Source organism: Cydia amplana, chromosome 1 (assembly GCF_948474715.1).
Source record: "Cydia amplana chromosome 1, ilCydAmpl1.1, whole genome shotgun sequence".
In the NCBI taxonomy this organism is placed as follows: Eukaryota; Metazoa; Arthropoda; class Insecta; order Lepidoptera; family Tortricidae; genus Cydia; species Cydia amplana.
The window spans coordinates 21454315-21482119 of record NC_086069.1 but is presented as its reverse complement, the minus strand read 5'-3'; the positions used below and the strand labels follow the sequence as shown (position 1 = coordinate 21482119).

Genomic DNA, 27805 nt, shown 5'->3' with positions numbered 1-27805 from the left:
GCATATAACTAACATTTATTATTCAATGTAATTTGTAACATGGATAACATCTTCGTTTCCTTCCATTCTCCTTGAACACAGACATGTCGACTCGTGGTGCCGGCAAATGGCAGCAAAAACCCGTGATTGATGACTGCGAGGTATAGTACCGCGCGCAGGCGATACGATCAATGTACGAGTATAAAGAAACTCTTTAATACGAGTATGAGTTGTCCAATAAAACAAGCTACGTAAGGCCTTAGACGAGTGTTATGTAGAAAAATTGGTGTGTCTATTTGAAAGAACTAATTCTAGTTTAGAACTAGAACGGGTCTCAGCAGAAATGATCTGATGATCTACAGCAGCCTCAACTGCCTCAAGTTCAGGTACTTACTTATCTTGAGTACTCTACTATTTTATTATAAAAACCAAAGTACTTATAGATCGAGTACGTACTAATACTTAGGTTTCGTACTTCTAGAATCTAGTCTACTTTATATTATTATTACTTAATCTTTTTTTCGGAAACTCCACTTGTCGTTGAGCATTTTGTTCCTCGTTTTGCGAAAATATGTCGTTTCTAAGATTTAATTACCCACATAGTTCAAAAATATATCCACTCGAGTCTTTAGGTAGGTATCTAATATTTTTCCTGTAAAGTGCAGACCTTGATCTTGCACTTACGTGTCCTGAATTGTTCACGTGGCAACGATTACAACGAATGTCCATTTATCTGGAATCGGCGTGTCTTTATAAGCACACGATTCATTTACATTGCTAATTTTATTTTAAGCCTAGACAGAAAACGTGAGCTAACTTTAACGACAAACTTAACATGTACGACGATTGTTACTAAGCATAGGTACAAAATACAAATATCAATCAAAGGTAGGTAATTAATTCCTAGCTTTTTATCTGTAAGTAATGAGACATAACACAATTCTATAGTAAGTACCGATATAGTATTTTATGCAACCGTTGTTTAAGAGGGGTCAAAAAAGGCGAGTGGCGTGAGTAACAATTTGAGGCGAAGCCGAAAATTGTTAATAAAGACGCCACCAGTATTTTTTGGCTCAGTTAAACAACCAACCAAACCAAACGACCAAGCACTTACTTTGAAATAAAATTGTAAATTTAACAAATATTTTTAATTCAAGAAGTAGCAAAAATGGAGGGTACAGGCGGGAAAAGAATGAATGAATGAATGGAATAAAAAAAAACATGTCTATGGTTCACTTATTTGTCAGAGATGACATTTAAAATAAGGTTGGCAACACTGTATTTCATTCAATATTTTTTAAGTGGTCATTACACGAAGTATCGTAAAATCGCCAAAAAGATACTGCGTGTATGCACAAATTCTTTTTTGGGGAATAGACTAAAGACTTGTCTTGACAACTATAAGGTAGGGCTTTAAAGGTGTGTGCACGACCCTTTAAATGACAAATAAAAGTACGGGAGTAGAAAAAAATATATAATTGTGCATTCTTAGAATGTGTTTAAAAATTATCAAATTATACCTACCCTTACAAACAATTGTGCTTGTAAGCGGGGAAATTTACATTAATTAAGTTACTATTTATCCAATCGGAACGTATTATTTATCGTAAATTCATGTGAATCTGAACTTTTGAAAATTAACTTTCAATTCTTGTCTGCTCTTCATTGAATAAAACCAAGTCTAATATTAGCCTTAGCCTTGACTTTCTGCCCTTTAGTACCTATTCATTTCTTATTTGCCGTAGAGTGACAGCGTAATTTCCCTCGAGAGCTGTTGCTTGTTTCTCGTTTACTTCACAGCAGTTTTCATAGTAAGAGTTGTAAACCACGCCACGCCACGAGCATCGATAAAGAAAAATATTGTTATTGTTGTTATATGCCTGTATAAATACATAGTTTAAAACCCAGCCTGTTACCTATTTATGTTAAGAGGGGGGCTAACGCAAAATTGTAGTTATAATTTTAATTTTTTAAATGTTTTAGTAAATGCCATGAAAAGATTCACACGGAAACTAAATAGACTATAATATATTGGTCTGGTTGGCTTGATAAAAAAAATACCACGAAAACATACCTGATTTTACCTGTTACCTTGCAGTATCATTTTAGTATAAAAATTGCTACTGATATTGCTGAGAGATCTGACGAGCAAAATTTTCAACAAGTATATTTTCCGAGTAATTGAAATGAAACTCGCATTCCATGTCCATTTCTTCGCAAGTTATACGCGCGGCGCGTTATATGTTTTGTCCCCTTCCTATTTCCGGGCTTTAAGCCCCCTCTTAAACCCAATGAAACTTCAACTTTTCTGACGAATTTAACGTTATTAATATATTTTACCTCTCTCTTTATATCTAAGTATAACAAAATAAACATAATTGTTCACAATTAAAGATAAAGATAAAGATAAAAGATAGTTTATTCAAGTAGGCATAATTACAATGCGCTTATGAACGTCAAATAAAGCTAGGTAGACCGGTTCCAACCCTACACCTCTGCCCCGAGAAGATTTAAATCCCCCCTCAATTGGAGGAGGGTATCCCATTATGGGACCGGCAACAAACTCGGCGGGACACATCTTTTCAAAAATAATTACTTACATCTTATAATTAACATGCATTACGAGAAAATAAGGAAAAAAAATACAATTTAAATCACTATAGAATTCATGCAATTATACACATAAGGTGTAATAGAAAAACACATAAGGTGAATTGTTGTTGTTGTTGTGTACTTACAGTTTTTATTTTCAAATCATGAAAAAAAATTAACTGTTTTGAAATCGCTAGCTATTTGGCTCGTGGGTTGAGTAATTGATGCCGTATTAATGCCTTACCTACGCTTTTATCGAGTGCCATTACAACGAATTAAATAAACTGTTCTCCATTGTGAAATGACACAAGGGGCATTTCATATGAAGCGGACAGGAAAAAAAAAAGTGAGGTTCCCGAATTTGTTTATATTTGGTTTAGTTCTTCTTCTAGTAGGTATAAAACCGGACACCAAATATTTTTTATATATGACGTTTATTTTAAAAATTATGAGCTTTTCAAAAATTACCGTAATTGAAATTCCGATTTTTTTAAACTCGAATATCGAATAATTAAAATATATAACTTATTATTAAACCAAGCGTTTTGTATAGAATTTTTAATGATCTTTTCAGCGAAGAAATCAATTTTGAAAAATAAATAAAAAATAATGGTTAAAACCGGAAGTAAACTTTTCGCAACCATTTTTCCAAAACTTTGACCAGTTTTTTTTTATTTATTTTTATCTCAAAATATAGCCCTAAGTATGTACAAAATACACTAGAAGTTGCAGAATGGGATCTCCATTGGTTAAGACAATAGGTCAATAAATGTACATACATGTCGCCCTGAGTGCGACGTACCGTACTGGTCAGGGATGTTACAGAGCTCCGTTTCCGTTAAGCCCTTGCTACACGGTCGCCGACAAGCCTTCTAACCGTCTGTCCTTGGTCTGACCTTGGTCAGTTTTGGTCAAATTTTGTTGGAAACAACTGTCTACACGGTCCGTCCAGACCAAGGCCACGCGGTCTGAGGGCCTTGTCGGCGACCGTGTAGCAAGGGCTTTAAGTCGGAACTTCCGTTTGGTATTACACATCCGTTTCTGTTCCGGTTCCTTTACTTTTGAAACGGAAGTTATATCGGATGTCAATGCTTAGCGCGGCAGCGGGACATGAGCGGTGTACATCAAAAACAAACAGGTTTATACCAGTCATTCGCTCATAGCCCCGCTTGCCACGTGCTGCAGTAATTAGATGTTCTGGTTTATCCGTGTTTTCGAATTTAAAGTACCTATTCGTATGTGTTCAATGATTTATAACTCAAGATAGGTTATAGGCGTTCCCAAATTGAAGCGCTTAACTTGTGACAAATTGCCTTTAGTCGCGGCTGGACAAGCGAGAAATGTGCACGTGCTAACGAGCTCCCGCACACCGAAAGAGAAAGAGACGACCTTATGTTTAACAACAAGTGTGAGAAAGATGGATGGAATTAGAAAATTAATCAAAAATAACAGATTCCTTCGTAGGCACAGAAATAAATATGGAAGTATTTTTTATGCTCCTCAAGTATGAGTATAACCTATCTATGGTTATATATCATTGTATGTGTTGTGTTGTGTAATGTATACCTACTGATAGTACTGACTCAGGCTCCGGTTCTGGTTCCGGTTCCGTTTTCGGTTCCGATTCCGTTTCTGGTTCCGATAAACTAAATTTAAAACATCTGGTTCCGCTTTCGGTTCCGATAAAACCACATCCGTTACATCCCTGGTACTGGTATACATACATATAGCAGCTGTTTTACTTATAAGAACATGTATTTAGTAAGACTGCTGGTAAATCATAACATAATGAAATAAGAAAGTCAACAATTCTAACCAGTTTATTTCATAATTTTTATTATTTTACAATAAGAATTATAAGCTAAACAGCTGCTATATGTATGTATACCAATTACCAGTACGGTACGTCGCACTCAGGGCGACATGTATGTACATTTATTGACCTATTGTCTTAACCAATGGAGATCCCATTCTGCAACTTCTAGTGTATTTTGTACATACTTAGGGCTATATTTTGAGATAAAAATAAATAAAAAAAAACTGGTCAAAGTTTTCGAAAAATGGTTTCGAAAAGTTTACTTCCGGTTTTAACCATTATTTTTTGTTTATTTTTCAAAATTGATTTCTTCGCTGAAAAGATCATTAAAAATTCTATACAAAACGCTTGGTTTAATAACAAGTTATATATTTTAATTATTCGATATTCGAGTTTAAAAAAATCGGAATTTCAATTACGGTAATTTTTGAAAAGCTCATAATTTTTAAAATAAACGTCATATATAAAAAATATTTGGCGTCCGGTTTTATACCTACTAGAAGAAGAACTAAACCAAATATAAACAAATTCGGGAACCTCACTTTTTTTTTCCTGTCCGCTTCATATGAAATGCCCCACAATTGGTTTTCATCGAGCACGTTCGGATTACTGGTAAAACCATAGGGGATATTGAGTTCTAATGCTGTTGTTTTAGGTTCCGAATTGATTGATGACTGCAAGTGCATTATCGATGTTTTGTTACCGCGCATAGATAGGTAAATATTAAAGAATGCCAGCCTCCGTACAAATTACAAAATCGCGTTCGTCATCATTGTTATACCTAAATGGCGCCGCCATGCGCCACTTGTGTGAAGTCTCAGCCACAAGTGCCAAAGCCAAAGTGCCTTACAAGTGACTTCTAGAAAAAATATGAGAAACATAAATTCTTATTCGATGCAGATTGACAGTCCTTATCTACTGGTGTAGTGGTGTCTGGGTGGGATTACGCGAGGTTGTGGCCATCTCGTACGTAATCCGTCCGTGCTCGCTCCTCCGCGTCGACATTAGTTCGCGTTGCAACAGAGGTAATTGCTACCGTTTGGTTGTGGCGGTTGTGGGATAACCCCGATGAAATGTTATACAGATCATTTTGACATTAATAGATAAAATAAGTGTTGTATGTGTCGACACGTTACATGACATGATGAATACTTACATGACTTTGCAATAAAAAGTAAACAAAATCGGTATAATTGCTGCGAGTAATTTAGGTTGCGTGGTTAATGCTGTTGAAATCTTCGTCTAATTTAGAATCTTGAGCGAAGTTAGTAATACAACTAATATATAATAAAACTTATTTATAACACTAGGGTACGGTTTTTAGACCAGCTAATAAAGATGCATATTATACAATTCAAATAGCTTCAATATAATCAAGTTCCACCTAGACGGAAGTGACGAACCACTTGGATTCGAGCCGGAGACCGACAGCGACAGGTGATTAAGGCAGCTTCACGACCTCTTGTTAAGTGCACTCGACCTCCGATGATACCCGTTAATAAAGATGATCTGCCCACCCACCATTAGTAGTTTAACACATGCTGTTTATTGCTCCTTATCTATTTGTCAATACAAAGACTACGAAATTCCTGTGGAATTCATGTGCAATGCACAACTCTAGCTGGGTATTAATAAATTAAACTGTTGTCGCTACAGCCAATAGCCTGGTATAAAGGATACATCAGGTCTTACGTAACATTTGTACGTCCTCGCAAACGCATATTGTACCTCAATGGAATTTAAAACACCCATAAACTCATGACGAGCACAAAATTTCTCCAAACTCTCCAAAATCGATTTCAAGTGAAATTCACAGCCGATCTTGCTTACAAACAAGCGAAAAGCAAATCGCTCCACATAAACTAGTGTTGGTGACATGCGGCGAATATATAACGAGGTAAATAAGGGTAAAAATAAAACTGCAAGTGGTTCCGCGGCGGACGTCGGAGCGAGTCGCCGAGTCACGAGCCTTGACATTAGCATGCTGGGACGTGATCTAGTGCTCGACCGTTTTGGGTTCCGCGAGATACTTGCAGCCTTGTACAGAAATATTAATAAATACAATCTTCATTATCCAAACTGTCAGAGGCGTATTTACAAATTTGGCGCCCCGGGCCATTTTGATTTGCCGCCCCCCTTCATCAGTGACGATAAAGTATTTTATTTAAGAAGATAAACCTGCAACAAGTACCTATGGGGTGTGAAAAAAAAAACTAAACTTTTACCATTTACTCACATAGGCATTTACATTGTTTTCCTATGTACAAATTGGTTGACAAAATCATCATTGACGCTGTCGTAATTTAAATAAAACGTTTGTCAGCTCAGCTTCTATATTAAGAAGAGTTAAACTATTCAGGCGCTCTTCGCTGATAGTGGAACGTAGATAATTTTTTATTCTTTTGAGTACAGAAAATGATCGTTCTGCACTGCAATTAGTCACTGCGGTGCAAAGAAAAATGCGCAATGCAATTTCTACATATCGACGCCGAAAAGCAAACACGTAGTAACCCACACAAGGTCAAAAAATGTTTATTGCATTTTTGGAATCTCCAATTTTTTCTGCGTCGATAGGTCAAAACCACGTGCCAATATGATGAAAAATGGGGAAAATAGGAACACAAATTTTCTCGTTTTTCTTAAATTTACTCTGCAAACACGCAGTAAATAGCAAAAAAACTCAATAATTTAAATCATTGTATTTACAGCACTTTGAATTCCATACAATTTCTAGTTTTGTCATTTACAACCTCCGTTGTTCTGACGCAAATGTAGGTTACTAACTACGTGTTTGCCGCTCATAAATGTAAATGTCTTGCAGTTACGCTATTTGGCGGGAAATAATGTTTAGTCGAGTAGTGGTTTAACACAAATTCACATACTATTAAAATTTGAGAGACATGATTTTAACTACGTTTACAAGGATCAAGTAAAACTACCACTTAATAATTACTTCACTGTTGTAGGGCGTAAGGTTTAAACTCCTGCGCCTTATTTCGTTTTAACGCGGCTATGGCGGATATTACTCCAACGTTTGCGCCGTCGCTCAGTGCGGTTCGGGGGGTGAAAAGTGAGTCGACATGTTTATAATTAAGTAAAATATTACGGGGATTTTGGTTAAAGTGATTGTTCTTATTTAAGAAAAGTATTTTATTTTCAATTGTAAGCATGTGAAATTGCAATATTTTACGGTGTGTGTATCGATTTTATGGTACTTAAATAAAATTTGGTCTTATTATGGTATCTGGTGAAAGTTTGTTTTGTCTAAAGTGGACTTTCATTTTATAAGAAAATGTAGAAACCACTTTTTTAACCAAACTACTTTGATATACTTTGGTTAACTTTTGATCTCCCATTACGTTATGTCTTTTCCAAAATGTACTTCTTATTTTTTAGTTGGTTTTACAATAACATTATAAGATTTAATTATGTTCTTGAATATTAAACAAAGATTATGTGTTTTGTTTGGTCTTAAGAATGCTCATATTGATTTTAATAATTCAAATCATCATAATAGATGTTTTATTTTCGTTTATGAATCCCGGAAATATCTTCACATTTTATAGTATACATTTGAAATGTCGTGCAATTAACTTTTTTTTTTACAAGAATTTACAAGATGCCATTAAAGTCATTTTTAAGGGTGTGGTAAAATTTTTGGCAATACATTTAATGCATTCTAAATTGCTTACAAGAAGAAAACAAATACTGTTACAGCATTTTGTTCACCCAAATTTTCTAAACCGCAACGTTTGAAACTTTGTTACGCATATCTTTTGTCATATTCAGGTGGATTACTGCGTTTTTGATGTCCATACAAAATTTAAGAAAATGCTATCCCATACATTTGGTACTGGCGTTTACTACGTGTTTGCGTACTGTGTAAAAATATCAAAACGTGGAAACCAACAAAATATGGACTTGTAACAACTTGCGGTTAAATTCATTGAAATGAAATTGAAGTCCAAAAATTTTTGACTAGACTAGACGTGGACTAGACTGCCGCGTAACATTTTATTTTAGTTACGCCGTACTAATACTTCTTGAACGAAAATGTTGCTTAATTTAGGTACTTGTTGGTAGATATTTTAAGCAATTGGTGGAGTTTGAAGTGTTCGTTTGTTTATTAATTTAAATGTCAATTAAAATATGATAAAATATATAGCTAAGTTTGATTATAAAAGGCGCCCAGAAAAAGCCGCGAGGGGGCGGCTTCGCCGCCCCCCCGTGGTCTGCCGCCCCGGGCCATGGCCCCCTTGGCCCTAGGGTAAATACGCCCCTGCAAACTGTTATTTCCTATTTACGTTTATCTTGTAGTTACTAAATAAAAAAAATGATGAAGGAAATCTACTACCTATATTATTTCATGTCAGCAAATATGTATGGCCTATGTATGCAGACATTAGGATGTCCAAATTTATTAATAATTGATCAGAGTCAGACTCGAATAGAGAGAAGAACCAACTTACGATATTATACAAGTTTTCGCAACTTCTTTTACAAGCAGTATGTTTCCAAGAGCCATCAGGGGCACGCGAAGGATGCAGGTATGGTATCTAAAATAACACACACATGCTTCATGTAGAAGTGTTTTTATAAACATGACTAGGTACTTGTAGACATATCGTTTGTAAATACCACAATTTTAACATAGTCGAAATATCTACTGCGTTATAAGTTGACCCTTCTTATATTAAAATACTCTACCTGTCGGAATATTTTTCATATGGATTTATGACAGTTGGGAGGTTGAGTATAGAGTAGAATATGTGGTGATCTCTTAGACAACCTTGAGGCTATGAAGTGTAGGTACATGGATAAGCTCATAGTTGCCATTATATTATATAAAAAACTTAAGAATGTACTTATATATAATACCTACATTGAATTTAAACCTGTTGTAGGCATAACAATGGTCTCGACACACTGACCTACAAATCATTTTGTGGTGAATGAACCGAATATAGACACAATACAATGTCAATTAGTAACACTATAGGTGCATAGAAACAATGGTTTGCTTAAACTTTAATTAAAATTTTCGTTATGTTCCAATTCAAAAAATATATTGCATATGCATTTGTATTTTAGTTAAAATATCTATAAATTATTTACATTTCAGTAAATAAGATGTTATTTACAGTTATTTACATTTCAGAAAGTCAATGAAAAACCTTTATCAAATGAAAATTATTCAATATAAGTAAAAAAATATTTTGTTAAATGCTATCGCTGTGATACAAATTTCTACTCCACTTCACATAGCGGATTTGAACTTGAAATTAAAGGTTTATGGAACATACTCTTTGGCGACCTCAATCACGTGTGATGAAAAAGTACCTTATTCATTAATTGATATATAAATATATACAGTGAAACCTGGTTAAGTGGGACCTGGATAAGTGAGAAACCTCTATAGCTGGGACTCATGGTGCGGTCCCGACACTTTAGCACTGAATTACCTCTGTTAGTGAGAAAAACGAACCTCTATAACTGGGATTAGCTGTTGTGATTTTATAGTCACATTTACCTCTATAAGTGAGACAGAGAGTGTATTTTACCTCTTTTACTGAGACTATATTTATAAGAGTACATTTTTCTAATTGTTTTTTTAGAATTGTATAGGAATTGACCTCTATATCTGAGATAACGTCAATCTATGACCTCTCTAACTTGGAATTTATTGATCAATTTCCGTATTCTTACTAACTCTTAGTCTATGCACAAATTCCGCATTTGCTTAATTGTGTCTAATCTAAACGACTTCAAATTTCATTTAGTTACTTTATGTAGTTAAAACTATCGAAACGAAAGCTGAAATTTTGATAAGTAACACGAATAAACAGATTTTCATTTAATACATTTCTAAGACGCAATGAAGTCCGTATCAAATTTAATTGAAAAAATCTATCCTTTGGAGAATCATTCAAAATAAATTCAAAGAAATATTTAAACAGACTTAAAAAATATTTAGGGACAAGGATTATTTTACCTTATTTATTTTTAAAGATAATTACAAAATACCTTATTAACCACCTCTATAACTGAAATATATCCTCTATTCTCACCTCTATTAATGGGACCCTCTGTAAATGAGACAGACATTTATTTGTACCTGGCTAACTGAGAGCCTGGGTAAGTGAAATACCTCTTTAAGTGAGACAAATCTGCTCGTCCCTTGAAGTCTCACTTATCCAGGTTTCACTCTACATACAAACATGAAGGCTGAAAACAATACACTCTTTTTGTTTGGGCAGTCGTGTAAAAATAGGTATATAATGCCCCTTTTTATCACATACTGAGTAAATATACCGAACCCAACCATGGTATCTGTCGCAGGTATCTAGTACCTGCGACAACTAGGCAGAGGTAGGCCGCTCGACGGGTTTGAGTGACAACAAAGCATTTAGCGAGTACTCGATAAATTGGATTCTCTTCGAAGCACTCCACGTTTGCCAGGATAAAATTATGAGTGTCAACATTTTGAAGTGAAAACTTTTTAGCGGCGCTGTGCACTTTTTGAGGTGGGGAAAAATGTTAAACTCGAGACAGCGTAAGACGATCACGTGACCGTAAGACGGACACGTGACCTGCTCGAAAAACTGTTACATGTAATGTCATTGAGTTTTTCTTTATTGATTTAAATGCGATGGCTCACTAGATGTAGTGAGTTTCGCTCTAACTGGTATTAATATAACTCGAGTACTAACCGTGATGTGCTTAGGGGTTTCAAGTAATTAACGCTAACGCTAGATGGCGTTAACCTCAATTATACATAGTGCATTTTGCACTAGTCATTGAGTTTTCACTTCTGCCGACACTCCCTGAGTGCTGCAACCCGTTGTTTTTTTTTCTGTTTTTTTCTATGTTTATTTTAAATAAAGATTTACTGTTGCCGTGCTGTTAAATTAATTGTTGCAACTGTGCCTTAATATATGTAGTTAAGGTGCACGGGGCAATTTTGACTGCGGGATAATTTAAACTAATCTTCAATATTTTACATTATTAACTAGAGTCACACAAAACACATATTTTTCGCTATCTGGACATATATGGCACTCTAATTAATAATGTAAAACATGGAAGATATTTCGATTACCTACTTTAAATTACCCCGCAGTCTAAATTGCCCCTCTGCACCTTACTCATAAGTCATAACATGTGTCAGTATGTATCCTGTTTCATCCAGTACAATCCAAACAATACTGATTTAACTGTTATGTAATAGTAAAAGCATATATAGTTGTATAAGGAGTCTTTTTATATACTCAGAGACGGAATCGTATGTTAAATTAACTATTTATACCTCTATACTTACAACAGTTACAACTATGGCTCTCCTCTTTACATAAAATCTTTACCCATCTACTTATTTGTTACAAACTGATATCTAGGTAACAGCGCCGAATTGAATTAATCTATCGATATATTCGTTAGCCCCGGTGATACATATTACCCTCTACCTATTTCAAACGAAGTCCTATAGGATACTTTTATAGCAGCACAGTTCATTACGCCAGAAGTCCTTACGGTTATAAATCCTTGTTGCATCACGATGGTTTGTTTGCGTATCTTGTTACCAGCTAATGGATCACTCATTGACAGAAAGATTGATGACTAAGCTACTTGACACGAGCGCGACTCTTATGTATCAACATTCCATCAATAGGTTAAGACAGGTCAGTTTTGAAGAAACTTAGGCTAGACTAGCTTTTAAAATGTACGAAAGTTATTTTTAGAGACTGCGAGAGGTATATTGGTAATTGAAGGTGCTGTGATGTATGACGAGTTTTTAAATGTGGTATGTTGAATAAGTGTGAAAGAAGACGGAGTGAAAAATATGACAGATGAGAGAATATCCGCGGTATTCGGAAAACAAGATTAAGATCGTTTCAAAATCGTTTTGAGATCTAAAAATACATAACGAGACGTTTTAGACATTGTGGAAATCGTTCAAGAGTATCTCTAGAATCGCGGAAATGTCAAATTTGACAGGCTAGATGTTAAAAATATCGTTGTCGTATCTTGGTGATGTCTAACAGATACCTATCTAATTGATATCTAGTTCTAAATCCGAATCGGGCCCTATGCCATGAATTGTAGATGGGTACTTAACTAAAGAAGAAAAGTAAATGATTGCTGAAAATTTCCGGTGTCCGCCTCCCGCACTCTTGCCGCAGTTGAAAAGAAATATTTAATCCTAATTATACTTTATCTTCAATTAGGTAAGTACTGCATAATTTATGTAGAGTCCCTACTTTGATTACCTACTTTGACTTTCAACATAGGTATTCCAATTGGAACACTCAATGTTTGACGCACGTATTGTTGTAGTTAACAACATCTCCCATTATTCTACACTACTAATTAATAAGCACTTAAACATTTCTCAGCTCATGAACTTTTACCTCATCACAATAGTGAAAAGTGAAAATAGAACGTAAAAAATATCGTTAAAGTAAACAACTGTATTATGCCGATGTTAAGAGAAATCTAGAATATTTCAGCTGATTGACTTACCTACTCGCTACACGAGTTGCTTACTTCAATTAAATAGTTAAGGTTGAATATTAAGTACTAGTTTATGTTTGTTGGAATGTCGTGTCCTGATGGGCGCTGTTACTCGTTACTGAGCCGAATCCCTCAACACGTTTTGTTTTTCATCTGTCGTTTGCCAAAGTGGTGATTTAAACAAAAGTGTAGTACCTCCTTGATCCTCTGCAGCAACGGCTCGAGCCAGTGCGCGTTGCACTCGACGTGCGAGTCGAGGAAGGTGAGCACGGGCGCGGTGGCCGCGTCGGCGCCGCGCACGCGCGACCGCATCAGCCCCTCGCGCTTGCTGTTGCGAATCACGCGCACCTTGCGGATAGCACGCAGCGCTGCACCGTCTTCCGCTATATAAAATAAAACATTCTTAGAAATCAGAATGTAAAGGAATAACATCAATCATTTTTGTTGGCGCGCGACAGCTCTTCAAAGTCAAGAAACGAAACTTAATGTTAAGTAGGACTGGGTATTTAAGTTGAAGTGCTGCCGAGCCCCGACCTCTATAAGATATGCTTCAAAAATGTAGACGGCCATTTGAAATGTTACAATAAAAAATAAGAATGCAAGACCGTCATGAAGCGACACAACAAATGCTTAAGAGTTGAAGAAGTTCATTACTTACAAGATATAATTATTATTGAGGTACCTACTCGTACTACATACCATTTTTGCTCATGTTTTTAACCCTTAAATGCATGACTTTTTCTTTTAGCCGGAAATTAATATATGTATCACATAATTGTTTGCCGATTCTAGGAAAAATAGTAAAACAAATATAACTTCGATTTTCACTGCGAAATCAGTGTTAGAAGTTGAATTGGCTTAATCATATTTATGTAAATATGTAATTTTCAGTAATAGATATATGACATTTTTTACTACCATTAGAAAGGTACACTATTTGTGATATACCTATGATAAAGTTTTTAAATATAAAATAATTACAAACCCCGAAAAATCTGCCCAAAATCACATACTAAAAATCATCAACTTCCAGGTTTTTCCAAGTTTTCCGACATTTCGTCTATAAACAAATGTAACTTTTATAAATTAAAATACTGCGTAAATTTATATAATAATTCGGAAAATTTATTAGTTTTACTATTGAAATAATATACAAGAACAAATAGAATTTGTTTAATAATGCATAACATTTGATGTTTATGTTGTGTGTATAAATGCATCACTATGCATTTAAGGGTTAATCAGTGGGTACACTGTGGCAGCAAAAAATTAGCTTTAGTTTTTAAAGTAGGTACATGTAGTGTACCTACCTACCTAAATACGTGTATAATTAATTGAATACTTTTAACGTACCGAGAAGGTTAGTAGTTAGGAGGTTTTACAAAAAACAAGGAGATGAAATACGGAAATTCATTCTGTAAAGTTTTTGCTAATTATACCTAAGAGCATAATAGGTAGAAACTTAAAATTAAATCTAACTATGTAAGTTAATTTATAGTAATAACAACAACAATTTTTTTAACAAATTATCAAAAGTGGTATGGCAATCACGAACTAGTTAATAATACGTGTAGTAGATATTACTCACTGATGTAGGTGATCATTTCAATATAGGTATTAAACATTGGTGTTAACTGCAGGTGTTAGCCAATTTAGCGAATGATAGGAATGTCACGGTTAATTATTGATGATTGATTAAATTTAAAATAGTCGTAGAACGAGGTGCATCAATTATTGTCAGGGATATACTTAATGTTGTTCAGAGACAATTAGTTGCAAAAATGGTTATCACCGACAGAATTAAGAATAATAAAGCAATGATCGATATTAAACTTTCACCGACCGGACCGTTACCGTCTAAACAGTTTAATAAAGCAGTGCTGTAGATTTCCCACTGTGAGGTTAATTTATAAGTTTAATGGATTTTCCATCTAATATAAAACAGTAAAACTACTCGACCACATAAAAGGCTACCGCAAAAAAACTTCACACCTACGTAACAATGGCATATTTTGCATTGCTCAATAGTGAATGGTAGAAATAGGTCGAGGAATATCTCTGAGTCTAGATCATAGATAGTGCGGGGTTGTGGGCAATCGCTACGGATTTTCATGCATGTGTGGCTGTCTGCTCGCCGTATTTTTATTGGTTGTGTGGACGTGAACGAGTCGAGTTTTAGGAAAACCAGTTTAGCGTGACCTTGAGACCTGCAATGCTTACTTGTAACGGAAAGCGCTATTTTTCTGGTTCGCCTGAACTCGACTTGCTTAAGCTGGTTAAATTTAAGGAATAAGAGCCCTCTAGCAAACCTATTTAAACAATAGAAGCAATGATCGCTCGATTCGATTCGATCGATCGATTTAAGAAAATGAACGTGTGGTCGTATAATGAAAACGTTTTACATCATGGTACTTACCTATCGAAAGTGGTTCCGTACATTAATAGGTAATTCCAATTTAAATTTATTGCAGTTGCATTGCAACATGATACTTTAACATGGTCTTGATGGATAGGGCGCCCTGGCAGTTAGCAATCTAACATGGACTTGGTTGAAATGGATTTTAAATATTTGTTACAGGAAGTTATTTCGAATACTTACCATTATCACTGAAGTCATCGACTAGAATTATTTCTTTGATGAGATGTTCCGGACTTCTATTTAGGACACTGCGAGAGAAAAAAATAATTACAGTTTTTTCTTAAATATACTGAAGTAATATGTAGTAATATGGTATGTATCACATAATATATTACAATATTGAGTAGGGTGACAGTCTTTTTAGTATTATGTACAAGTTTAATATTTATTACAAACCCTTTCGCCCTAGCGGCTATCAGTTATACAAACATTAGTTCGTCGCCCACCACGTAGGTTTGTCTACTCTCTAAGATTATTTGACGACTTTGGCATCAACAATAAATAAATAATAATAAATAGACCCAAATGAAATAAAGAAAAATAAATATCAACCAAAATTTAACCTTCCCCATGATGACAATCTCGCGAAGGCTGAGAAGAACAAGTCCAGCAAGTACCTAGACTTAGCTCACAAGTTTTTGTGTTTTATTTTTATATCCTTAATATAAAATAACTTAACATAAGTTTGAAGAGAAATAAATAAATAACGTAGAAAGAAATAACGGTTATGATTATTAAGTACTTACCTGACGATGGTACGCAGAAGCGTCGACCGAGCTTCATTGTGGAAGGTGATGATGACGCTGGTCTGAGGGAGATCCTCGTCGTATTTCTTTAGCCGGCACCTGTTAGAAATGATTATGTAGGTATAGTAAAAATAAAAATGTTGTCTGCCAGACCCATATTACATTAGTTAATTCCACAACATGATGGTCTGATGAATTTTATTAATTGTTTGGATATCGTTGCATACCTACACAAGCAAAAACAAAAGACGATTGTTTTGTTTCGATCATACAAACGTTTAATTGTCACGTTATTTTTAATATACATACCTACTCAGTGTACCTACTAATCTTGAGTCGTTGTGGATCTTAAGCTGCTTTTCCACCAAAGCTACGTTTTGTATACTTAGGCCTATTAGCTGAAACGAAGCTACGTGTCATTCTTATGTAGGTCAACATAGCGCAGCTTAGTTCTGGTGGAAAATAAGTCTAAATACACCTAAGTAATTCCGATGACCACGAAACTGTTGAAAATTCTGTACATACATATGTACTTACCTTTCATGACTTTGATTACAAGCAAAGTATATAAAACGTTTTAAATGCCCTCTCTTCCACAAATGGCTATTAGTTGATTGCAATACCTAAATATAACGAAATATTATAACCACATTGCTACATTTATAGGTTCTTCATTACCATTTTCGGATCATTACGCTTCTGACCTTTAACATTTTGTGCTCTTTTATTTTATGCTTATGAAATATTAAAAACTGTATGGTAGTGGTTAAACAAAAAAATTGCTAATACTTTTGACGAAATGTGTAAAATATTTGTAAACTCAAAAAACCCCCGAAGCCCTGAAACCTCCGAAGATCAATCAGTTTTAAGGCAAGAAACCAAATAGGTACATACAATATATTTAGATATTTCATAGCAGGTGAACTGCTCGTACTAAACTTTGTCAGAAACTCTTTTGTCATTAACAAAGTAAGTCCGTTAAAGCTTACGTTCACGGCTATGAGTTTTGTGTGAAAATGGATGTTTGAACCATACTCTCTATAAATGTAAGACTTGGACGAACTTCTAAAACCCGACAATTGGGTTGCTCAAGTTATACAGCACTATTATGCTTACGTCTTCATTGTAGCAGCGTCTATCAGTGTAACATTTTGTAGAGCACGAGTTGATTTAAAGCGTTAAGTATGTATAAATATTAAATAACACGCGCGGCTTATGGCTTTCCCCAAAATTGGGGCCGAACGGATGTACTTTTAGCTACCTGTAGCAAAGCGACGAAATCGCGGAGTGAGACACGACTGATTATACTTAAAAGTATAATATAGAACACTAAAGTGTTCCGTAACTTAAGAACTAATATATTTACGCGATGAACACACAAACACACCCATACCAGGATTTGAACCCGGGACCTCCTGCTTCGTAACCTACTAGGCTAGGCTAGGAGGCCGTTTCTAACACAAACAATTAAATGTGGTTTGTGAAGAAGTGTACCTATGTATAGGTGTGCCAAGGGTTTGATAACTGATGATGACTAATGATGAACTCGTTTCAAACTACATACCTATTGCAAAATTAATTGTACATCATGTACGTTATATACTATATATACTATTGTCCAAAAGGTCTCGGTTTCTATCCCATCCGACATATTAAATTCCTGATAATCGATATCTTCGTCGTATCACGTGCGTAGGAAGATCCAGACTTTGTTTACAATACGTGACATAGTGAGAGTTTCACGCATTTAGTTTTAAATAGAATAGTAGGAACGTATCAAACAATATTGACAATATACTGAAGTATGTAGCTTGGGGATATTTGGAACAATTTCCGTAAAAAAGTAATATGACATAACCTTCTAACATGTTACTTATTTTATAGATTAGGGATAGGATAAAGAGAGGTCATACATGTAATCCAACCGCACGATATTAAGTCGTACGGCCACAGAATAAGTAATAGTATTTGGTACGGCTACCGTAGGAAAAAAGTTGCAAAGCCCTGTATAAGAAAGTTGTATCCAAACATAGATTTAGTAAATTCTTAGCCGACGGTTGAATGGCACCTATTTCTGGTAAGGTATTTTATCTAGGTAGTTATTTCGCATGCTTGACAGCCTAAGAAATGGAACCGAATCCGACAGGACTCAATGTGAGGCGTCCTTAAACTCGTCTTACTTGTAACAAAATTAAGCAAATTACCTATCTCCCGAAATTCTCACGTGAACTGGAAACACGCAGTTAACAATATTTAATAGTTACTTTGATGCACTTATCCGATGTTTGTTCTCTAGCTGGCACTAATTAACTCATAATAAGTCAATCAACCAACTTTGTTTAAAATCATTGCATTCTTTATTTCATATACGTAGGTAGGTACTAATATCGCATTTCAGTATCGTTTAACCGCAGGTAATGAACATAAATGCGTAGATAATAGAAACGGCGGGGCTGGGCTGGTACGAGGCGGTTAAAGGTCGCATACCTATTACTAAATATTCACTAACCTGTCTCTATTTATCCCTGGCATAACTTGACCTATAAATTCTCAGCAACTATACGCAATCAGAGATCAAACTTGCTGGTCTCTTTATGGCGAAGAAGTTGGCGAGCATTGAGAAAAGGGCCTTGCAATCAGCGGTCGCAGTCAAGCCCGCAATCTTAAGGGCGTGATATGAGACATCTTGAACCGGGAAGCTTGAGGTCGGCCTATCGATAAATAATATATTATTATAGCGTTTGCTGTGACTAACAGACATGTATTTTAATAATGTGTTAGTAAAAATAATCAGCGCCTAATATTGCGAATTTTGAAATGAATTACCTAAGTAGGTTTCGTTTAATAAATTGAATTTTTTTAAATTTAAATTTTGATAATGATTAAGTACTGAAGTTTTTACAGTTACGTAAATACCCACCTAATAAGTTCATAATCCAAAATCCCAAGTTCAAATGTCCTTAAATTTAAGGAAGAGGAGAAAGGTTCTATGCTTCTCAAAAATCAGTTTAGTTTTGTGACCCTATTATTCTGTTTACACCTGCATTTGTAAATTTAGAGTTTTCTAGCTGAAAATATCAACGAACAAAGAAATAACTTAAAATTGTATGGCATTTTGCCATGAACGGAAATTGAGCCAAGACAGGGTCCTTGTGTTTTGCAGTCGCTGTGTGAAACCACTGTGCAATACTTGGTTCTTAGCCAAAGCTTTCCATATGGGTAGTGATAATATGCAATACGTACCAAGCCATTCGTGCAAAAAAGTGTAGGCCCAGTTATTTGCAATAATATTTTACATGACGACGGGTGCAAAAATATCTCAATCTCGCATGACCTAACCTAATAACAGACCCATAATATCGTGACTTACGCGACATATAGTTTTGCGCACTTTCTCGTGTAATATATTACTTATTGCAGGTAATTACATATATGTATATTGTTACTTTACTAAGTACCGACTAACTATCAGTCTGAAAACTAAACGATATAAAGCTACAGCTACTATGTGCTAGTGTACTTTCAACCTCAACTTTAATATGTCGGCGGCCTTTCTTTTTATTAGACTTATGAACAATGGTTTGATTTACCTATCATTCGTGCAAGTTGTATTAAAAACTGGCCAAGTGCGTGTCGAACAACGCCTATTCGTATTAAGAACGACTAATTTGGATTCTTCGACTTAGCCGAACGCGATCCGAAAGTACAATGTTATAAGGGTCGGTAGTTTTTTGGCCCAAACTGACCTTTCGGCCATAAAATGATTTTTAATGCCGAAACCTGCCGAATCCGAAACTAAAACTAAAACCAGACACTAACGGTTAGCTTCCAAACTCGTACTTACATAGCATTTCGCGTATCAGGCACGGCCCTATTGCTGGGCAGGGCATCGGAGGCGGCCTGGTTGAAGCGGTTCCTCACGTACGGGTCGGAGTCCTTGGAGCCCCCCGCCACATACCCCCCCTCGTCGAAGTACCGCCCTGTGCTGGTGTACGGCTCGTCAACTGATGGACTGCTCTCTGTTTCTTCGATGTTCGTTTGTTTTATTAGCCGTAGGGCTATGTTTTCTTCCTGTAACAAAGAAATTGAGATTAGACACGCGATTGGGATATATATTTCAGAAGTACCGTTAAGAAAGTTTACGTGTGATTAGTGTTGATGGAATGATCTGACGTCTTGATCTGAAGTAGAATGAGTTCGTTGGATTTAGCGGGAAACCTTATGGCTCTGCTGGTAGTGCGCAATTGACTTCAGAAATAGGTTTAAAGCCGATAGGTAATATAGTATGTTAGGTAAATACTTAGACATATAATGTTCGTTAGGGAGTTAAATATCAAAGATGATCTACATATTCGCATAGCAGAGATGAAAAATCTTGTTTCGAAAATTTAATTTGAAATTCGGCCCTTATAAAACTAAAAAAATAAAATATACTAAAGGACCGATAAAAACCATGAAAAGACATAAATTGGGGGTGCTTATATTCTTGGGGTAACATTTTTCATCCTTAGTTTATGGTACGAGTAAATTCACCTATTCAGCCCTATAACGCCAATTTCTTAAGTATTATATTATAATACGCCTGTAAATGTCAAATACTCTACCTAACTAATTCTGAATACCCCACTTCTACTCTTTCATAATGTCCTGTCCTAAATCTAAGCGAGATGAAGACACAACCGACGTCCCATAATCAAAAATTTAGCGCTTACTAAGTTATTCATTTCACGTTTAACGCAGAGATGCGTGAGCTCGGCAGAAGGTAGGTACCTTCCCCGAATTTATGAACCACTCCGTTCTTCTACATAATTAAGTAGCTTTATGCTATGGACGATGTGTATGGAAACGTAACGGTTAGAGTCTGTGGACCCGATTCGGATTTTGAAATAGATATCTATTAGACATCACCAAGATACGATAACTATATGTTTAAGATCTAACCTGTCAAATTTGACATTTGCGCGATTCTGGAGATACTCTTGAACGATTTCCACAGGATATGACTTAGGGATCCAATTCACATCTAATAGATATCTAACTCTATATAACGTAAAAGTGACATTGGTTGCCCGAATTGCGCTGCAATAGAGAACTCGTTGGTATCTAAACTATAACGTATCTAGAATGGATCTAGTACGTGTCGTCTCTTGTGAATATCTTGAAGTTCGAATACGGCAGTACGCGGAAAGAGAAGAGTCGTGGAATGTATGGGGCCCAATACAATCCACGACTCTTCTCTTTCCGCATAGACTCTAGTAGTGCGTGGTTCTGACAGACAATAAACGGATTCTTGTAAACAAAGCTGTTTGTTGATAAGGGTCAATTTCTGAACACGATTTTTTTTCTGTCCGTGATGAAAATCGCGGGTTAGCATCAGACAATACTTACCAATTTTTTTTTACATAAAGAAGTCACACTTTCACACCGAGTTCCATATGAATTCACTGATTAGTTGGTTTTTAGAGTACACATAAAAATACCTAAAGGCTCAAATTACTACTCCCGTGCCCTGTCCGGAATCTACTTTTGAGCATAATGAAAAATCCTACGAAAAATTCTACATTAGTATCACTAATTTAGTGTCAAATACTTAAACTAGATGATATTTACTATCACTGAGCACATATACTATTAACTTCATTGTGGTAAATAACTCGTGATCGATGTTTAAATTTTGTCCGAGCGCGCGAGAAAAATTTCGTCGGCAAAACTCAAAGGGCTCTGACATCCGACGTTTGTATTTGAACCGCCTCGTGTCCCGCCTCACCTGTACTGGCAGTATTCGGCTGTCTCTCAAAGCAAGCGGATGTAAGTCAAGCCGCGGCGTGTTCGAGCAAATCGCGTAAGTATTTCGGAATCCGGGTGGGCGACAATTTTTTTCTAATTTCGATGCCCCTTATAAATTTTATTTTCCACATAGCTTTTCAATAGCAATTGTCATATTTAGGAGCCCTTTATGTATCTTTATGTAAGCGATAACATAACAGTTTGGTCAAACACGATTTAAATTTTTGGCGAATTTTTTTATTACGAATTCTAATTTCCGTGCCCTAATTCCCATAACAAATTTACCTAAAACAGCTGATTAAGTGGCACGGGAATTAGAAAGTATTACATATATTGTCAACAAATCTTTTATTGGGGGCACTGTAAGTTAATTGGCAATGTTTACGTCATATTATTATTACTTATATATATTGGCATTGAATATATATTATATGTAATAATAATACGACGTATATCTTTCTATTTTACATTTAAGGAAATCTTAAAGAATGCACAAAATCTGTGAATAGTTTTTTAGTATAAGTACTATAGTACTTACATACAGGATCGACCCGAATAACCCGGGCAATTTTAATACGTAAGGTAACGTGGGGTAAGACGACACCGGGGTAATACTATCACTTGTATGGAATCCTTGTACTGTTAGTCTTGCCCCACCTTACCTTATTCATTGATCATATTATAACATTAAAATATTATATAAACATAAAACTATTTCTGGAATTATTACATATTATAATACCTGTACCTAAGGTTACATGAAACAAAATGAATCACATTTGCAATGTTTTGTTTTTGTAAATTTGACAGCTGACAGCGTATGCCGTATAAAGTTTAAATATCTGGGAGACCGAGCTTTGCTTGGAAAACATATAGGTACCTACCTACCTAAAAACTCAAAAATGCGCGTTTTTCCAGAGATAACACCTACCTAGATAGATTTTTCACCCCAGAAAACCCTCATATATGATAAAATTTCATCGAAATCGTTAGAGCCGTTTCCGAGATCCCCGAAATATATACAAGAATTGCTCGTTTAATAGATTAGTTGTTATAAATTAGCTTTTCTAATACAAGAAAAATTAAATATATCCTATTCTTACTATATTATAAATGCGAAAGTATCTCTGTCTGTCTGTCTGTTATCTCGTCACGCTTAAACCGCTGAACCAATATCATGTTGATGATATTTGGCATGGAGATAGTTTGAGGCCCGGGGAAGGACAAAGGATCTGGGGACACGGCAGTGCCGCCGCCAAGTCGAGCAAAACAAAGTGGCACGGTCAAAATAACATTTAATTTGAACATGTAATCTAAGAATTAATGCACTTTAAAATCCCTTAGTTTTGTCACTGACACAATCACTCACGATCATCATTATTCTAAGGTACTTCTAGCATACCCACAAGTTCCAAATTTGAAACGTAATTAGGTTTAAGCTTTTTAAGCCAATAAAAATCTAATAATACTGCAATATTAGTCACGTTCTAAAGATCTAATAACTGCATAAATAAGTTTGTAATCCTATAGAAATATATGCGATAACAAATTTACCTTTTAGTTCTTACAATTAGTAGGGAAAGTAAAGGTACACTACGATGTACGATGTGAGTATGAATAAAGATGTATATAGTTATGATTTGTGTATACATAGTATCAGTATGGTATGGGTATGATTACCTGACAAGAAGGACAGCCTACAAAAAGAGATGGGATCCTATCAAAAACATTACATGTAAAAATAAAAAGATGCAAGTCTCGCAACGCAGTTCTTCTACTACAAAAAAAGTTTTGAGATGTAATGTGAAACCAAGTCGGTTATTTTAGACAATGCCAGGGGGGTATTAAAACCGTAATACTATTAGATACCTTATTAGGGTTCCGTAGCCAAATGGCAAAAAACAGAACCCTTATGGATTCGTCATGTCTGTCTGTCTGTGATAGTCTTACCCCGGTGATAGTCTTACCCCACCTTACCTCATATGTGGTTAAACAATTGTTTGTGTTATGAATTTATGAAGGCAGCATATTCGATTTCTTCAGATTAACTTACACAATAACTTCTTCTCTCTGTGCCCCTATTTATTTCTTAGTATCATTTCCTATACGGCCATAAAGCAGATCATACACCTTGTACCTATCTACATGCAGATACATAATGACACTTTTTAATGAATAGTTTTGTATGTAAGGCGGACATGTTTACGCAACTACTCAAAGTATTGTTTTGAAATATATATATTTTACTAAGAAAGAGAGATTAGTTGCCAATAAAATCAAGGAAACTATTAGTCAAATACGTAGTTTTTAGTGGTATGATACACTAAAAACTACGTATTTGACTAATAGTTTCCTTTTCGTAGATTTGTCGTCCGAAACTAAAATTAAAGTAGATAAATATGTTCGATGCCGCTTCAGTATGGTTGAAGTATATTATTGTAGATTAAAATATACATAAATAATAGTTTTAACTACCAAAATAAGCTAAGAAAACAATTCCTGTGCCATGTTCTAATTTCCGTGCTAGTAAAATCTAATTCCCATGGACACACTAATTCCCGTGCCCTGACCAAAATTTTAAATTGAAATAACTTTTATAGTTTTATGAATATTTTTACCCCATAAGAAAATTAATGTTTATTATATTTTTTATCAAATTATCAGCATATTTTTTTTTGTGTAATGTTGGTATTTCAAAATTCCATGAGAATTAGACAAAAATGCTCGTTTGGTGAAATTGACCCATAAGAGCCTTCTAGAGACCTTTTCTTAAAAGTAATTTGACAAAAATATACAGTAAGCACCTAAATTTTAAGGATGTGGACCTACTTATAACGTTACATGCAAGAGAAAAAAGATGTAACGTAGGGAGGATAAATCTAACAGAGATTATGGAGATCATCACCTATGTATAAAGAAAAAAATCCTTGTCTTAGTTATTTCTTGTTTACGAAGTTATATTATTGAATACAAGCGACGCCGACGTCAAGACCACATCAACATCTGATTTTTTAAGTACCTAGCTCGTAATTTCATGGTCATGTATTGCCTTGTTTAGTATGTGATTTTTTATCATGTAGGTACGTAAAAAAAAAATGGAATTATTAATTGAGTTGGAACGTATAAAATAATATAAATGATTGCTCACAATGCTCACGGATAAGGTGTCTGATCGCGGATTGGCAAATCAATATTATTGTTATAATTAATTGATTGACCTGTTCCAAAATATACAAAAAATATGTTAGACGTGTAAAATTGCATCAAGTAAAAACTCTCGCAAGTGTGGTTTATTGGCCCAACTACCATATATGGAACTTCAAGGTTTGTTACCCTTAGCATTGCAAGTCCAGAGCACAGTCTCGCTCCATTACGCGGCCAAGGAGCCATAACAAGAACTATAGCGCCAGACGTCTTGATCAACAGGAGTGGCATTTCAACTGTAAAAATCTGTTCTTGATTTGATATGTATACGTATTTGTATGGTTCCAGGTACATATGTATATTTTTGAAATCAAATTTCTTTTACACCTTATGTGTATTGCATGAATTCTATAGCAAGTTAAATTGGATTTTTTCCTACTCGTAATGCATGTTAATTATAAGATGTAATTTTTTTTAAAGATGTGTCCCGCCGAGTTTGTTGCCGGTCCCATATTGGGATACCCTCCTCCAATTGAGGGGGATTTAAATCTTCTCGGGGCAGAGGTGTAGTGTTGGAGCCGGTGTAGCTTTATTTGACGTTCATAAGCGCATTGTAATTATGCCTACTTGAATAAACTATCTTTTATCTTTATCTTTATGTACAGTCAGCTGCAGAGAAACCTGACTCCCTCTCCCTCCATATACATTTGTTTGCAGGGGGTCAACTATCTCTGCAGCTGACTGTATATATTTGACAATGCTTAAATCAGGTACAACTTTCTCATTATTCCTATATTGGCAATAGCGAGAATAACTGGCTGCCACCAATATCGAAATAAATCAATATGAGGTATTTAAAGTTTAAATGCAACTCCAGGTTTCATGCTCCCACTGCATGGCGGATATCCGTTTGATTCAATAATTTATCGTTATTTTTTAAAAGCTTATTAACCTGCAAAGTGCGTGTACGAGTACATATATAATAATCACGAATATTATTCAATAACTATTTACAACCATTACGTACGGTGAATCGGGGTTATTTACGTAACTACACGTAGGTACCTAATTTAGGCGAAGTTTTAAGTAGTGCTATAATAGTATATCCCATGAAAAACATTACATGTAAAAAGGTGCAAGTCTCGCAACGCTTTTACTACAAAAAAGTTTTGAGATGTAATGTGAAACCAAGTCGGTTATTTTAATCAGTGCCAGGGGGTGTTAAAACCGTATCAATAAGATATCTTTAATTTGTAATACGTATAATGACTTGGCCATCGCACGGCTGCATAACGACAAAAGGATCATCGTCACCTATTAAAAACAATTCTAATTAAAAATAACGCTAGCGCTAATTGTAATTTTAGCATTACACATATTTACGAGTACGGTACGAGTAAAGCATTATGTGCGATTGCCATGTCATTATATGTATTACAAATTAAAGATATCTTATTGATACGGTTTTAACACCCCCTGCCCTAGTAGCACGGTAGCATTTTTATCGTTTATCACCATGCCTGTCACGTTCTAACAAGTATGTAAGTGCGAAAGTGACGGGCATAGTGATAGTTGATAAAAATGGAACCGTGCTGAGCCCGCTGGCACTGATTAAAATAACCGACTTGGTTTCACATTACATCTCAAAACTTTTTTGTAGTAAAAGTGTTGCGAGACTTGCACCTTTTACATGTAATGTTTTTGATGGGATCTCATCTCTTTTTGTAGGCAGTCCTTCTTTTCGGGTACTCATACCCATACTATGTATACACATATCATAACTAAACATATCTTCATTCATACTCACATCGTACATCGTAGTGTACCTTTACTTTACCTACTATTTGTAGGAACTACAACAGTAACTTTGTAATATCATATATTTATATGGGATTACAAACTTACTTATGCAGTTCTTTAAAACGTGACTGATATTGCAATATTTTTAGGTTTACCCTTTATGTGGCCATTAAACCCTAACTCTGTACCAAATTTCAGCTCTCTGAGTTTATGGGAAGTACTAATTCTATTCTGATGATTATGAGTGAATGAATGAGTGTCATAAATGCGAAACTTTGCTTTCGCCTAACTTCAGAACTAAATGACCTTCAGACTTGAAATTTTGGATTTTAAGTAGGTATGTGATTATAGCTTACTGGATGACGAAAATTTCTGCGTTCTGGTCTTATCCAGAGGTTCTCAAATAGGGGCCTGAAAATGCGGCGAAATGGTTCCAGTAAAGGATGGTACGGCAGTGTTTGCTTCGCGCTCGACTTGGCGGGGGCACTGCCGTGCCCCAAGATTAAAAAAAAAATATGATTAGATTTTATTTCAAAAGACTAAATGTCTAAATCTGTTTTAAATATTCAAGGTGTTTTCTTTGTAAATGGCTCGAATAAATTATGGAATCTAACATTTTAAGTAGTGTCTTCTTTGAACTTGAATGGCCTACCACCTCAGATCATCTGCAATTTGAATATGTACATATTCTTAAGCATTAAATCCGATGTGGCTATGTGACCTTGGCAGATTGTAATATACTAAAACTATTCCATATGTAAATGAAATGGTATAAATCACCAGATAGTACTGTGTAATAAGATATCGTAACACATGTTAACACATTGTGCAAGGTGGAAATTAAGGTACTTACCTAAAACTATTTTACTAAAACTATTCCATATGTAAATGAAATGGTATAAATCACCAGATAAAACTGTGTAATAAGATATCGTAACATATGTTAACATATTGTGTAAGGTGGAAATTAAGGTACTTAGGTACCTAAAACTATTTTATTCTGATATTCAG

General features: G+C 35.2%; 1 protein-coding gene across 1 annotated transcript in view; it reads right to left on the bottom strand.

The window, feature by feature from the left end:
• The window catches only part of LOC134650437 (polypeptide N-acetylgalactosaminyltransferase 2-like), a 96464-nt gene that overhangs the window by 8995 nt on the left and 59664 nt on the right, over positions 1 to 27805 (bottom strand). The window contains exons 2-5 of the mRNA XM_063505395.1: positions 19908 to 20134; positions 16064 to 16162; positions 15498 to 15565; positions 13094 to 13281 (exon numbers count right to left, since the gene is read on the bottom strand). Of these exons, the coding sequence (XP_063361465.1) occupies positions 13094 to 13281; positions 15498 to 15565; positions 16064 to 16162; positions 19908 to 20134 (582 nt within the window). The remainder of the gene's footprint in view (positions 1 to 13093; positions 13282 to 15497; positions 15566 to 16063; positions 16163 to 19907; positions 20135 to 27805) is intronic.